The 14360-nt window shown below is 59.1% G+C and overlaps 5 protein-coding genes across 10 annotated transcripts in view; 4 read left to right on the forward strand and 1 right to left on the reverse strand.

Annotated features, from left to right (window-relative positions):
* Positions 1-1157, forward strand: part of FERMT3 (FERM domain containing kindlin 3) — a 12568-nt gene extending 11411 nt beyond the window's left edge. Inside the window, exon 10 of the mRNA XM_044682021.1 lies at positions 542-1157. Coding sequence (XP_044537956.1) covers positions 542-834 — 293 coding nt within the window. The 3' untranslated portion in view covers positions 835-1157. The remainder of the gene's footprint in view (positions 1-541) is intronic.
* A 14-nt stretch (positions 1158-1171) lies between these two features.
* On the reverse strand, positions 1172-3612 carry TRPT1 (tRNA phosphotransferase 1). Of its 5 annotated transcripts, none has more exons than XM_044680401.1 (7): positions 3312-3612; positions 3050-3131; positions 2440-2609; positions 1760-1934; positions 1625-1681; positions 1439-1549; positions 1172-1284 (listed from the first exon to the last, which is right to left on the reverse strand). In XM_044680401.1, exons 1-7 carry the CDS (start codon positions 3384-3386, stop codon positions 1181-1183), a joined length of 774 nt encoding a protein of 257 aa, XP_044536336.1. In that variant the 5' UTR covers positions 3387-3612; the 3' UTR covers positions 1172-1180. The 5 variants fall into 5 exon arrangements, with proteins under 5 accessions (XP_044536336.1, XP_044536335.1, XP_044536333.1 ...); XM_044680400.1 differs by having other exon boundaries at positions 1760-1937; XM_044680398.1 differs by having other exon boundaries at positions 3050-3612.
* Positions 3613-3817: 205 nt separating this feature from the next.
* NUDT22 (nudix hydrolase 22) lies at positions 3818-9277 on the forward strand. 2 transcript variants are annotated; one of them, XM_044680403.1, is made up of 5 exons: positions 3818-4424; positions 7274-7372; positions 7480-7577; positions 7947-8040; positions 9099-9277. In XM_044680403.1, the coding sequence occupies exons 1-5, from the start codon at positions 3945-3947 to the stop codon at positions 9201-9203; spliced, it is 876 nt and encodes a 291-aa protein (XP_044536338.1). In that variant the 5' UTR covers positions 3818-3944; the 3' UTR covers positions 9204-9277. The 2 variants fall into 2 exon arrangements, with proteins under 2 accessions (XP_044536338.1, XP_044536339.1); XM_044680404.1 differs by lacking the exon at positions 7274-7372.
* A 991-nt stretch (positions 9278-10268) lies between these two features.
* DNAJC4 (DnaJ heat shock protein family (Hsp40) member C4) lies at positions 10269-13712 on the forward strand. Its single transcript, XM_044680258.1, has 7 exons — positions 10269-10407; positions 11062-11164; positions 11619-11712; positions 12642-12835; positions 12969-13133; positions 13211-13297; positions 13585-13712. Exons 2-7 carry the CDS (start codon positions 11070-11072, stop codon positions 13655-13657), a joined length of 708 nt encoding a protein of 235 aa, XP_044536193.1. The 5' UTR covers positions 10269-10407; positions 11062-11069; the 3' UTR covers positions 13658-13712.
* A 387-nt stretch (positions 13713-14099) lies between these two features.
* The window catches only part of PLCB3 (phospholipase C beta 3), a 50962-nt gene continuing 50701 nt past the window's right edge, over positions 14100-14360 (forward strand). The window contains exon 1 of the mRNA XM_044682022.1: positions 14100-14341. Coding sequence (XP_044537957.1) covers positions 14100-14341 — 242 coding nt within the window. The remainder of the gene's footprint in view (positions 14342-14360) is intronic.

Here is a 14360-nt window from a genome sequence, read left to right on the forward strand (position 1 = left end):
AGGGGGACCACATTGGGGTCCCCAGCCCTGGGCTCTCCCTCCCTCCCTCCCTCTGTATCTCTCCTTCGCTCTCCCCCCACCCCCATCTGTCTCTTTCCCCTCCCTCCCTCCTTCTGCCTCTGTCTGTCCCTCTCTCTGTCTCACCCTCCTCTCTCTGTGTCTCTCCCTCCCTCTCCTTTGCACTCTCCCCTCCCATTTGTCTCTCTTCTCTCTCTGTCTCTGTCTCCCTCTGACTCTCTCCTTTCCTTCCTCTCTCTGTCTCCTGTCTCTCCCTCACCCTCTTTCTCTTGCTTTCTCTCTCCCCTCTTCCTCCCTCCCTGTCTCTCTCCTTTGCACTCTCCCCTCCCATTTGTCTCTCTTCTCTGTCTCCCTCTGACTCTCTCCTCTCCTTCTGTCTCTCTCACTCTTTCCCTTGCTTTCTCTCTCCCTGTCTCTCTGTCTCTCTCCCTTCTTCCTCCCTCTGTGTCTCTCTCCTTTGCTCTCTCCCTCTGACTCTCTCCTCTCTTTCTTCCTCTGTCTCTCCCTCGCAATGGGAGCTGAGTGACTTGGCCAGGGTCACCCAGCCAGGGTCCAGGCCTGGCTCTGGGTCCCCTGAGCCCCCGGCTGCCCCTTCCCTCTGTCTCCTCCCAATCGTGCCCGTGGCGTGCCCTGCAGGTGGCCATCGAGTTTGACGAGCACATCAACGTGGCGTTCAGCTGCGTGTCGGCGGGCTGCCGCATCGTGCACGAGTACATCGGGGGCTACATCTTCCTGTCCACCCGGGAGCGCGCCCGGGGAGAGGAGCTGGACGAGGATCTCTTCCTGCAGCTCACGGGGGGCCATGAGGCCTTCTGAGTCTCCTCCGGCCTCCATCTCCCTCTCACACACGCTTCTTCTCCCTCCACTGGCCCTCATGCACCCCAAGCCTCACCTGTGTCTCCCCCTTCCCTGAGGGGGGGCTCCCTACTTCCTTTGTGCAGGGCAGAGGGGGAAGGGATGAGGGGGAGACACCCCCCCCCCCGGGCTGCCCATCCTCTCCTGCGATGACCCCTCCCTCTCTGGAGCTGGGTGAAGTGGGCTGAGGAGTCCCAGGACCTGGCTGCCTCCAGGGCGATCTGGGCCCCAGGCGCAGCTGCACAGAAGTTTGGACACAGCCACAGAAAGGAGGATTTTTTTCTTTGTCTTTTTATAAATAAATATTTCATGGTTGGACACTCCGAATGTTCTTCCTTCTGCTGTTGGCTGAGGCACCCTGGGGACCACTCTGACCCTCTGTCTCCTCTTCAGCCAGAGAAAGAGGCCTCCCTGACCCACAGAAAGAGTAGGGATGAGGGGAGAGAAGGGTTAATAGAGGCGGAAGCCGGCAGGGTTTGAAGTCAAGAGGCAACTCCCCAGCCCTTGGAGGCTAACCAGGCCTGGGTTCAAGAAGAGAACAGGAGCTTGGGTGAAGGGTACTCACTTGGGGAGCCCAGCTGCAGGGCCTCCTTAAAGTACTTGGGGGGCAAGAAACCCCTGGCGTCCCCTGGAGTCAGGATCACCCCATTGGCCGAGCGGAAGAACAGGATTCCCTCTGTGGGGAAGGGTCCAATCAGGCTGTTTCTGCCCTTTCCCTCCCCCCACCCCTCATCGTGGCCCCCAGACTCACCAGCCAGGGCCGAGGGCCCATCGATGAACACGGCCACCTCGCAGTTCTGCCGCATCCCTAAGAGACAGAGTCAGGGGGCAGCCAGACTGCCGGGGCGTCCCAGTACTCTGGCCAGGGGCCGGGGAGGCTACTGACCACTCAGGACGTGGGGCTCCCCGGGCAGGCCAGGGGACAGATGGATGTGGGTCCTCCCACACCGGGACAGACCCTCCTGCCGGATGGAGGGCCAGTGGCGCCAGTATGTCCCATGGACCAGGACGGGGGGCAGGTCTTGGGGGGTCCTCAGGGGTGTCAGCTCCAGGTCGGCCAGCTGCTAGGAGGAACGACGAGGGGGTCACCCAGGAGTCTGAGGGTGGCCTTCGTTCTCCCTAATCATGACGGCTGTCCCCTAGCCCTTTCCATGAAACCATCCTGGGAAATCCACAGCGCAGGGATGATTGCCCCACTTTACAGATAAGGAAACTGAGGGCAGAGGCTTGCCCAGCCTCTGCCAGGAGTTAGGACTTGACCCCAAACCATAGCTTTAGGCCTAGGAAGGACCTTAGAGGCCTTCAAGGCCAACCTCCCCTTTTTCCACGGAGGGAAACTGAGGCATGGAGCTTCCCAGAGTCCCCCAACTAGCGAGGAATTGTCCTGGACCCCCTGACTCCAAGTCCAGCACCTGCTTGGACCCTCTGACAAAGGGATGCCGACGTTTCCTCCAGGAGCTTCCCTTCTCCTGGGCACTGCCCACCCCTATCCTGATGCCTGGCCTTCCCCTGAGCTGATGTGGGGTCCTCCAGGGCTCTCTACACCGCCCCCCCCAGGCCACCCACCTGCAGCGAGTGGCCCTGGTTGGCTCGAATGCAGGCGCAGGCCCCGGGGGCCCCTGGGCGCAGGGCAAAGCGCTGCTTCTCATTGGTTTCCACCACGCGGCACACGTCCTCCTCGGAGAAGCCTCGGAACTGGGGCAGCTGGAGGAGGGCATCCAGGGGCACAAAGCCATCTGCGAGGGCATCAGAAACATCTAGCCCAGAGCTGGGCACCCTCATCCCTCTGGGCACTGCCCCTGCCCACAGCAGCCTGGCCCTTCTTGCCTTGGCAGAATTGCCCACATTTCTCTGGCATTTCACATGGCCCCTCCTCTACTCCTTCAGCCAGCCCTGGGACATGGGGGCTATTGTCATCATCCCCCTTTTACAGAGGAGGGTACTGTGGCCCAGGGTCACACAAGGCAGAATTTGAACCCAGATCTTCTTGGCTCCTTGTCCAGACCGTGCCCCTGGTACAGAGTGGGCAGATGACACAATGCCACCCCTGCCCTGTGGAAGCTTTCACGAAAGAGGATTCCTCATTGCTCTCTCAGGGCGGCCAGCTCGCTCCCCACTTCCCAAGCCTGCCTTTGCCCTCGAGGCTGCCCCACGGCCTCCTCACGGAGGGTCTTACCTGAGCCCATGGGCAGCCCCATCTTCACGGCCCCGTGGCGCAGGGCGTAGGACAGAGCCTTGGACAGCCGCACGTCCCGCTCCTGAAACAGCCCAAGGACGCGGGGGTGCTGGTCCCTTTCTAACCCGCTGTTCCCTGGGAAATCCCCAGCCCCGGGAGGGGGAGCATCCCCGGCTCCCCCATCCCCTGCGCTTGGGCCAACTGCCCCGGCTGAGGATCTTGGGGGGCCCCCTGCGCCCACGGAGGACCCCTGGGCTCTCACCTGTGCTGACGGTCTCCGGGTCCTTCTCCCCCAGGGCCCGGCTTGCTGGGAGGTCTGTCCCCCAGCGGGGTTCATGCCCGGCGCTCCCCGAGAACCCGAGACCGCAGGATTGGAGAGACGCTCTTTAGCGTCATGTGGCCCGTCCACGGAGGCCGGCCGGGAAGAGGAAGGGCCTCGTCTACAGACACGCAGCTCACTGGGTCGCAGCCCGGCCTCAGCAGATCCTGGGGACCCCCCCCCAATCCGAGACCCAGGGCGGAGGGGAGGGAGGCTCCTCCTCCGAGGTCTGGCTACCGCTTAGCGCGGGGTACAGCTGGCGGCGGAGGGAGGGGCCTGTCGCACCTGGGCTGCCTCAGGGTCCCGCCCACCGGATCTGGGCGTCCAGGGAGCCAATGAGAGGCTGCAGGACTCTCCTTCCGCTTTCGGCGCGGGGAGAGGAGGGGCGGAGCCAGCCCCAGCTGGGGGAGGGCCGGAAGTAGCAGTAGCAGTCAGTAGAGGCCTGGGGCCGGGGGCGGTTTAGAGCCTGGCAGGGCTTGGCACACCACAAGAGGCCAGCAGTTGGCAGGAGATGCCCTGCAGGGCAGAGCTCACTCTGCCCTCTTTCTCCTCCTGCAGCTTTGCCCACTCTGTGCCATGGATCCTGAGGTCTCCCTGCTGCTCCAATGCCCACTGGGAGGCCTTTCTGAGGAGCAGGTGCGGGCAGAGTTGAGCCCAGCTTATGACCGGCGCCCGCTGCCTGGAGGGGATGACCCCATCATTGCCACCTGGAATGCCCGCCGGCAGGCCCAGCCCTGGCTCTTCGATGCTCCCAAGTTTCGACTGCATTCAGCATCCCTGGGGTCCCCCAGCCCCGGGGGGCCCTGCCTTACGCTGCTTATGGGGCTCACCTCATACCAGGACTTCCTAGGCACCAACTGGGCTAGTTCAGCAGGCAGGTTGAGGTGCCAGGGGAAGGCTGACTGGGGGGATGCCCAGGCCTACTTGGCAGACCCACTGGGTGTGGGTGCCATGCTGGGCACATCGGACGGCTACTTTGTCTTTCTACGCCGGTCTCTTAGGGTGGCTGAGGCCCCTGGGCTGATCGATGTGCCAGGGGGCCACCCTGAGCCTCAGGTGAGCACCCCACATCCCACAAAGTCAGGCAAAGAGAGCCCTGTAACTTCTAGAGGCCAAGCAAGCCAGGCACTAAAAGCCCCCCAAACAAGGAGAATGCTGGGGGAAGCTGTTCTCTTGGGGGCTCATTTCTGCCCCCCTCCAGCCCTCTAACTGCCCAGAGGGTGGCCCAGGGCCTGAGGGCTGAGGACCTACCTGAGGAGGGAGAGCACGGTGGTAGGCCTTATGTCTTCCTCCCCAACAGCAGCACCTACAACACAAACAGATGCTGCATCAGCTGGGACTGGAGGCAGGGAGAGAGGCCCTTGCTTGACAAGGCAAGGAAGGGAGGAGGTTCCAGGCTGAGGACAGAAAAGAGGAGGTCAGATCTTGAACTACAGCTTGCTTGCAGGGATGCTGGGAACAGGTGAGGGTCTTGGAAGGACAGGCCCCAGAAGTGTTTGCAGGCAGCAAGGAAGCAGCTCTGGGCAGGGGGGAGCGAAGCCTGCAGTGAGTCAAAGCTGGAATGACTGAGAAAAAAAAAAGGCTTGATCTTCTGAGCCCATCAATTTCTTAAGTAACCATACCAATTGCCTAACAAATCAGGACCAGGCCTCTCCCTTGGTGTAGGGCTGGACCCTGAATACAAGGGGAGGCCGGCTTTTATACCTTAAAAACCTTCCAATAAGACCAACTTATTCAAAGGAAACAATATGACATCAGGTAATCTGATTTCTAATTGGAGGAAAAATGAGGGACTTTCCAAGTGAGGAGGGAGAGAGAGTAAACAGATAGAATTCCTTTCATTGGGAAGGGGGGAAGCAAGGACTCCTCTAAGCATCTGGAAACACTCAAAGAAACATGGAAACCATAACGGACTGATCAGTATGGGGTCAGTTTGCAGAGAAGACTTCTGGACCACTCAAGATGTAGAATTGTGAAAAAACTCCTTCTGGCAGTCTTGGGCTCTGGCTGTGTTTCTGTTCGACATAACCGAGGGCCTTGACAAGGGGTGTTCGAGCAGCCACAAGCGGCTGGCCTTAAGCAATGCCATGACGCTTTCTCCCAGGTCCCACAATTGAATCAGCTTTTTTCACGAGACAGAAATTGGACTGGGCCCATAACGGCCTAGAAGGGGAACTGAGCTAGTTCCAGAATTGAGTCACAAGATGGAATCCGTGTGGTGTGATTCCCACAGGGTCTAATCCCCTCAGTTCCTTCAGTTTTCTCACAAGTGAGAGAGAGGGTGATCTGCTGGAGGAGATGGGAGGCAGGCCAGGAGGAACCATCTGCTTTCTGCCTCGTCATGACTGGCTCTTCTTTGCAGAGTGGTGGACCATGGGTATGGAATATGACAGCGGTTCCCAAACTTTTTTGGCCTCCCACCCCCTTTCCAGAAAAAATATTACTCAGCCCCTGGAAATTAATTTTTTTTTATTTTAATAGCAATTAATAGGAAAGATAAATGCACCTGTGGCCATCACCATCTTCCTGGATCACTCGGCAGCACCCACCAGGGGGCAGTGGTGCCCACTTTGGGAATCACTGCAATATGATATCAATTGTCCAAGTTGTTCATTTGTTGGTTCATTTTGCTGAACTCATGATTAAAAAAAATAAAAAAAAAAAAATAGGGCAGCTGGGTAGCTCAGTAGATTGAGAGCCAGGCCTAGAGACGGGAGGTCCTAGGTTCAAATCCAGCCTCAGACACTTCCCAGCTGTGTGACCCTGGGCAAGTCACTTGACCCCAATTGCCTACCCTTACCACTCTTCCACCTATAAGTCAATACACAGAAGTTAAGGGTTTAAAATTTAAAAAAAAAAAAATTAAAAAAAAAATACAAGGCAATAGCTAAAGAGGTGATGTTGGAATGGAGAAGCCCTGGGTTCAAATCCTGCCTCTGACCTTTACTGGCCATGGTCATGATGTCTCAGAGCTTCAGGTACTTTTTTAGACTTCATAGCAGAGGTGATGAGATTACCTGAGTGAGGAAGCTCCTTCCTCAGAACCAAGAAATCCCAGGTCCAATCTCCATCTTTTTTACTCTTTGTCACAAGGACTCAATGGTTGAAAAGAGATCTATTGGAAAAGGAAGGGGATAGGGCAGCTAGGTGGCTCAGTGGATAGAGAGCCAAGCCTGGAGATGGGAGGTCCTAGATTCCAATCTGAATTCAGAGACTTCGTAGCTGCATGACCCTGGGACAGACACTTAGGTCCCATTGCCTACCTCTCACCATTCTTTGGCCTTGGAACCAATACACAGTATTGATTCTAAGAAGGAAGGGAAGGGTTTTAGGAAGGAGAGAAAGGGAGAGAGAGAGAGGACGGAAGAGAAAAAAGAAAGAGAGAGACAGGAAGGAAGAGAAAAAAGAAAGAAAGGAAGGGAGAAAGAGAAAGGAAGAGAAAAAAGGGAGAAAGGAAGGGAGAAAGAGAGAGAGAAAGGAAGAGAGAAAAAGAGGAAGGAAGAGAAAAAAGAAAGAGGGAGAAAGGAAGGAAAAGAAAAAAGAGAGAAAGGAAGGGAGAGAGAGAATGAGAGAGAGAGGAAGGAAGAGAAAAAAGAGAGGAAGGAAAAGAGAAAGGAAGGGAGAGAAACAGAGGAAGGAAGAGAAAAAAAGGAGAGAGAGAGAGAAGGGGACAAAAAATAAAAGCCTTCATGAAAAACCTTTTGAAGTGAAAAGCCAGGCTTTGAGCCCCAGGTCTCCTGGCCCCAAGAGCTTGGCCCTCACTTCCTCTCCTACTCTGATGTGCTTCAGTAGGGCCTGGATAGACAGACTACTAGAGTGAGGCTGGTCCACCCAGGGGGCTCCTTCTGCCTGAGAGTCTCGGCCCACCTGGGGACAAATACTGAGCTAAGGATGTCTCCTTGCAGGCCCTGTTTCCTGGGGAGAGCCTGCGGCACGAGGACCTGCCTGAGGACCTGGTTGTCCGGGAGTTGTTTTCCTCCATCCTGCAGGAGATCCGGGATGAGGTGAGGGCCTGAGACTGGGACTGAGGAGATGTGGGGAGTGCGCGTGGAGGGCCGGGAGGATGGGAACTGGAGGGCTGTCCCCTGACCTCCGCCTCCATCCCTACTAGGTGAATCTGCCCTTGGCTACGTTGAGCCGTCCCCTCCTTCTGGGCATTGCCCGAAATGAGACCAGTGCCGGCAGGGCCAGTGCTGAGTTCTATGTCAGGTAGCTGGGGGTCCCCCTCTTCTTTTGGGGTGGGGGAGCAGGGAAAGACAGAACTGGCCAACTAGAGAGGGGACGAGGGCACACCATTTTAGTAGGTGACTTTTTTGCTAGAAACAGACATTTGGAATACAAGGAAATAGTCCTGTCTATGAAGCACGGGGCTTTCTTCTGCAATCAGTTCAGCCCCAGCTTGGGGGGATGCTTCCAGTCCTCAGGGGGTTTTAGCCCCAGTTTTCAAACACTTTGCCCCTGGTCTTCTAGGAGAGGCCTGGGCTGGGGGTACTGAGATGTGGGCCAGGATCCCCAGGGCAGGCTTGGGCTTGGAGTGGTTCCGCTTTGCCTCCAGAGCTTATCTCCCCGCTCCTTTAGCTGTAGCCTGAGCTCTGAGCAGGTGAGGACCCTCTATATGACCGGAGGGCTGGAAGCTCATGAGTCCACTGACATCATCTTCATGGAATTGCAGGTGAGAGCTGGGAGGCAGGATGCCGGGGTCCCTGGCTGATGCTGGGAGGGAAGACAAGGTGGGGCAAGATGGGTGACATCCAGCCAGGGCTGCAGGTGGCATCTTGGAAGGGAGAGGGTTTGCCCCAAATCCCATAGGCAGAAAGTAGCCACACTCCATGGGAATCCCCATCCTGTCCTCGGTCTCCAAGTCTCGCACTGAGCTTTAAGATAGTCCCAGACCAAGATGAGATTCCATTTGATTTTTTTGAACTCTTATCTTCCGTCTTAGAATCAATACTGGCAGAAGGGCAGGAATGGCTAGAGAAAAGAGGTTAAGTGACTTGCCCAGGGTCACACAGTTAGGAAGTGTCTGAGGCTGGATTTGAACCCAGGACCTCCTAACTCTAGGCCTGGCTCTCCATCCACTGAGTCACCTTACTGACCCAAGATGAGATTTTAAAGAGGGTAAATGGGCCCTCTTGAACTTGTATAATCTTCATACAGAGGGCAGGTGTGGAAAAGGTCTTGGAATCTCAGTGGATGGCCAGCTCTGCGAGAGTCTGGGGCCGCCACGAGAGCTCACTACTGCATTCCTGGGAGCTGAGAATACACGAGGAAGATGGGTTCCCTTTGGGGGCACAGCGCTTTGGGGCAGGCACTGACCAAAGGAAGCCTCTCCAAAGGAAACATAGGGAAGGCCCTCAAGTGCATGCCATGAGAGGGGCCAAAGGAGATGGGAATCTTTATCCCAGAGAAGAGAAGGCTGGGGGAAGGGGAGGATTTCTTTGTCTTTGCAGGGCTGACAGGTGGGGGGCTCGTAAGATGCTCTGCCTGGCCCCAAAGGCCCGAGCTTGGGGGTGGTGGGGGCAGAGATGCCCAGGTGGCCCTCCCTGGAAGCCTTGGAGCAAAGGCTGGATGGCTCCCTGCCAGACATGGTGGAGGGGGATTCTGAGGCAGAGGACTCTGAGGCCCTTCCAGGAGGGAGCTGGCAAGGGAGAGACAAGGATGCCCAGGAACAGCCAGGAGGGAGGATGGCTGGGCCCTAGATCCCTCGTCTAAGTCCATCTTTCTGCGTAGAGAGTGCACCGCCTGCAGGAGGAAGCCGAAGCCTGGGCCGAGCTCTGCCCCTCAGCCAAGGGTGCCATCCTACTCTACAACCTGGTCCAGGCCAGGACATCCTGAGGAAAAGCCCTGGGCCTCCTTGGGGCCATCCCTCCTCCTCGGGCTGTACAGACAATAAAGCATTTATTCTTGGAGCTGCAGCGTCCACTGTGCTTTGTTTGAGGAATATCCTGGAAGGGGCTGTGTCTCATTTTCTCCCAAATGTACAAAGACACATGAACTTACTGAGTGTCCTCAGCCTTCTCTGTCAGTACGATCCTGGAATTTAGGATTTGGAAGCGCCCTAGAAGTCATCTAGCTCAGAGATTTTTTTTTTTTTAACCTTTAGCTTCTGTTTAAGTACTGGTTGGTCCCAAGGCAGAAAAGCAGTGAGGGCTAGACAGTGGGAGATAAGTGACTTGTCTAAGGTCACCCAGCTAGGAAGTGTCTGAGACTAGATTGGAAACTCAGGCCCTCCTGTCTCTGGGGTCAGCTCTCAATCCAGACAACTGCTGCCCCCAGAGGATCCTTAGAGGGATCCTTAACCTTTGGCTGTATTTTGGGCCCTTTGGACCACCTGGGGAAGGAAGCCTGTTGGGTCTGCCCTTAGATCATGCTCCCAAGAGTATCGGGAACAGCCCAGCCCTAACCTCCACGGAAGCATCACTCTGCAAAATCTGCAAAAAAAAAAAAAAAACAGTCCTCAATCCCCGATCCCTCTATCGCCTTCATTTTCAAGCTAGGGAAACTGAGGCACAACCAGGAAAGTAGTTTGCTTATGAGAACATACTCTGGGACTCGGGCACTGATTTTCCCAGCTCTGGCCTCAGTTTCCCCAGCTGTCCGTGCACCGGATGGATTTAGTTGACAGAACTGGAGCCAGAGGTCCCGAGTTCGAATCTTGACTCTGACACTGACAGTGAAGAAGCCATTTGGCCTCCTTGAGCCTCTGTAAAACCAGGTGTGGGTGTGAGCGGGGTTCTGAGAAACCTCTTAAGATCTCAGCCCTGCCAGAAGGGAATCACTTCTGGGCCTTGGGGGCGGGGCCTCGTCCACGTCGGTTCCCGCCCTTACACTACTTAACTTGATGGGCGTGACTAAGGACGTCAGGACCAATGGGAGCAGCCGAGGATGGATGGTGGGAGGGGTGAACACAACCGTTTTGTGGGTTGGATAGGCGGGGCTAAGGGCAACGCAGACCAATTGCAAGCTCCAAGGGTGGCTGGGGGCGTGGCCTAGGCGAGAGAAGGAAATGGCGGCACGGGCTTCAGGCCCCGGAGCTCCCGTGAGTGTCCGGGCCAATGTTGGGGGGGGGGGAGGTAGGAGGCGGCGCCGGGGGGCGGGGCTTTCCGCCCCAGGCCCCTCCCCTGAAGTCTAGGTGCGGGGCGGAGGGGGGGGGAAAGTCTGCTCGGGAGCCTGGAGGGACGGAGGCCTCTGCCTGTGTTGGCCAAGGTCGGGGAGGGACTTCCGCAGCCTCAGTTTCCCCACCTCCCCTGTGGGGTGAGAACCTGCCCCTCACCCAGCCCTCCAGGAAAGGTCTCCCTCATCCCGGCAGCCTCTTCTTCCCACTGCGGGGGACCCCCAACATCTGGCCTCCTGCACCCTGCCCATGTCTGAGACCCCAACGTTCCCTGCGATGTCAGATCCCCAAGCTCCCCATGTCAGAAGCCCCTAATATTCCTCAGTTTCCCCTAATGTCACGCATCCCGGAGTCTCCTAACATCAGAGATCCCCCAGTGTCCTCCAGTGTCAGAAACACCCCCTATCAAAGGCGTCCCCTGCAAGGCAGTGAATCGAATGTCAGGGAGACCTCAGGCCCTTCCTAGCCTTGTGGCCCCACCTCACCTGGATCTGCCTTTCTTAACTGTAAAATGGGGACCAGGGTTGTGACTTTCTGTGTCCTCCCTGCCCTCCCCCCCCACTGGTCATCTTCCCCCAGGCCCAGAAATGTCCCTTCTGCACCTGGTATCTCAGCTCTGCCAGCTGAGATGCCCCCGATGCCCTCCTTGTGCCAGGCTCCTCAGCTCCACTTTCTGTCTGAGGTGAGTCTGGGCAGGGGAGAGGGGGGTGGGGAGGTAGAGAGAGCTTGGCCTGTCTTCGTGACCTCGGGCTCTGCTCTCCTGGCTGGCCCTCATGTAACATAAGGGAGCCGGATCCGGTGGGGCCCCTCTCCACCCCCCATTCCCCCAGCTTGGACATTTCATGTGCTTGGTTCTTGGTGCCTCCCCTCTCCATGGAGTCAGAGGACTTGGCTTCAAATACCAACTCAGCCACTAACATGTGCTGCTCATGTCCCCTTTCTGGGCCTCAGTTTCCCTGTCTGTAAAACCAGGATACGGGTACTGGTCTCAAAGGTCCCTTGGACTTCCATCGTCCAAGGAATAAGGGTGCAGGGAGGCTGGCTTGATGTGCTCAGGGCCCCTGGAGTGACCAGGCTGGATCCCATTATTTTGGGGATGCCCAGAGCCATCCAGTTGCCCCTAATCTTCTGTGCAGGGCAGGACAGAGTAACTATTATGAGCTTCTGGGGATCCGGCCAGATGCCAGCATGCAAGAAGTCAAACGGGCTTTCTTTGCCAAGTCCAAAGAGGTACGTGTGGCTGGCCCAGATGCTGGGGTAGGAGTGAGCCCTGCTCCTGGGAGGAGCCAGCTTTGGGATCTGGGGAAGGAGGGAGCTGCCCTTGCCTCACTCCCCAGCCCTTTCCAAATGCTGAGTAGGGGAAAGAGCTCAGAGTCAAAAGACCTCGCTTCTGTCCCGTAGGAGCCCCGTGACCTTGGATAAGTCACTGACCGAGGCTCCAGTGGGCCCAGTGGCAGCAGGAGTGTGTGGAGGCTGTCACGTCTCCTGCGCTTGCCTTCCTGGCATTGGGGAGGCACCTCTTCATGAGCATTCTGAGCTCTGGGGGAGGCCCAGCTCATCGTGAGAGGGAGCACCCTCATCGGCAGTGGGCTTTTGGGGTCTCAGAGCAGACAAGGAAAGTCAGAGGGTGGGAGTGACCTGGAACACCCTTCCCTGTCCTGTCTTTTTGGCTGAGAAATGTCGGCCTGGGGCCAGGATGGGGCATGTGCTAAGAGCAGGGGCCCCACTGGGGACACCCAGAAGGCTGGGGGAAAAGCCACGTGGCCGCCATGTCTGTCCCCTTTGTCCCGCAAAATCCAGCCTTTCTGTCACTCAAACATTTAGTGTGCCTCGACTGTACCAGGTGCTGGGCAGACCCAAAGTATTGGCAAGACCAAGCGCCTGCCCGCATGGAGCACACAGGCTAGACCAAACCCAGACAGCTGCGACACACAGTGTACCATAGGAGAGACGTGTTGGGGGGTGGAGGGGAGGGCCTCCTAGCAGGGATTAAGCCAGGGTGGCTGCCTGGAGGAGCTGGCTTGACAGAGTAAGACTACACAAGGGAAAGGATGGGTAAGAAGCACTTGTTGAAGGCAGTTCTGGCATCACTGGGCCAGGTGTGAGAGCTCTGGGAAGAACTGCCTGGGGAAGTTACCCTGTCCCATCCCCACCCCCAGCTGCACCCGGACCGGGACCCGAAGAACCCTGCCCTCCACAACCGCTTTGTGGAGCTGAATGAAGCCTACCGGGTTCTGAGCAAGGACTGCAGCCGGCGAGCCTACGACAGCCAGCTCAGCCTCCGAGGCTCCATGCGGCGCCCCAGCCAGCAGGCCCCCAACTCCCAGAACCAGGGCCCTGCCTCCGCCTCCAGGTGAAGGCCAGACCCCCTGCCCTCCACCTTGTGCCACCCCGGCTCCCCCCCTGCTCCCGCCCCTGGGCCGCCCTCCCGGGCTCTCCCGCAGCCCCAGGGATCCCCTGTCAAGGTGGTGCCTGTCCCGTCGCAGCTCCTGGTCGTCCCCCGATTCCCGGTACTGGGCCCAGTTCCGCCAGGTCCACCCCGAAGCCTCCCGCCGGGCTTGGCAGAGGCAGCAGAAGCAAAACCACCGGGTTCTGGGCTACTGCCTCCTGCTGATGCTGGGCGGCATGGTGCTGCACTACATCGCCTTCAGGTAACCAGGCCCGGGGGCGGGGAGAGGGCAGCCGGGGCTGGGGGGCCGAGCCAGACCCGACCCTGTTCCCCCTGCAGAAAGCTGGAGCAGGTCCACCGGAGCTTCATGGACGAGAAGGACCGCGTCATCCTGGCCCTGTACAACGAGAGCAGGACCAGGGCCAGGTCTCTGCCCCTCCCCCTCCCGGGCCACAGACAGGGAGGAAACGGGGTCCCCCAGGAGGCTGCGGGTGGATGGGGGACAGGCTGGAGGGCGGAGGGGGCGGGGCCTGGCTCGGGCGGAGGGAGGTCTGGTGCCGGGAAAGCAGGCCACTGGGCAGCGCGGGAGCTGAGCAAAGACACGTAGGGAGAACGATGTGTACCCGCAGCCAGGGCCGCCCAGTCCACCCCAAGGCCGGGCCCTCCCCCTGTTCCCGGGGTCACCGCAGCCTTTTCCCCCCTCCCCCGCGCAGGGCCAACAGCGCCAGGCTCCAGCAGGAGAGACTGCAGAAGCCCCGGAGCCCCCCGCCGCCTCCCGGGAAGTGACTGGTGGCTGCCGAGGGGTCCCCCGGCCGTGTGCAATAAAATCATTGTCACTGGGTGTCTGGCTCCTCCCTCGTGCCTTCCCGCGGGCCGCTGCCCCTCCGTGCCCGGGTGCCCTCCGGCCCCCTCCCTCCTCCCACGTGGGCGCCAGCCCCAGGGGGCAGCAGCCCGCCGGCTGCCCGCCCCCTCCCCGGCCGCGGCCGGCCCCTCCCCCTCGGCCCGGGGGGTGGGGGGGAAGCGCGTGGCTGGGTCACATGAGCCACCCGGGCTCGGCCCCCCGCAGCCGGGCAGCCCGTGTCCCCGCCACCGCCGCCGCCGCCGTCTCCTCCTCCTCCTTCTCCTCGGGCACCGCGCCGCCGCCTGCGCCCCGCGGCCCCGCCATGGGGCTCCCCGCGCGTCTGCCCCCGCCCCCGGGCTAGGACGATGCGGGAGTCCCGCGGGCACCATGAGCCCCCTCCTGCTGGCCGCCCTGCTGCTGCTGCTGCTGCCGCCGCTGCCCCCTGGAGCCCCAGCGCAGGTAGGTGCGCCCGCGCCCCTGCTGCCCTCTCCCAAGGTTGGCGGAAGGAAGTGGGGCCCCGGCGTGGCCACTCTGGGCATCCAGCGCGCCGAGGACCCGGGCCGAGGGCAGCGGCGGGGGGCAGGCGCCCCTGGTGGCTTGGCCAGCCTGGGCTGGGGGGGGTCCCTCAGGTCCCCTCCCCCTTACCCC

The sequence above is a fragment of the Gracilinanus agilis genome, chromosome 6, assembly GCF_016433145.1.
Source record: "Gracilinanus agilis isolate LMUSP501 chromosome 6, AgileGrace, whole genome shotgun sequence".
NCBI classification, from domain to species: domain Eukaryota; kingdom Metazoa; phylum Chordata; class Mammalia; order Didelphimorphia; family Didelphidae; genus Gracilinanus; species Gracilinanus agilis.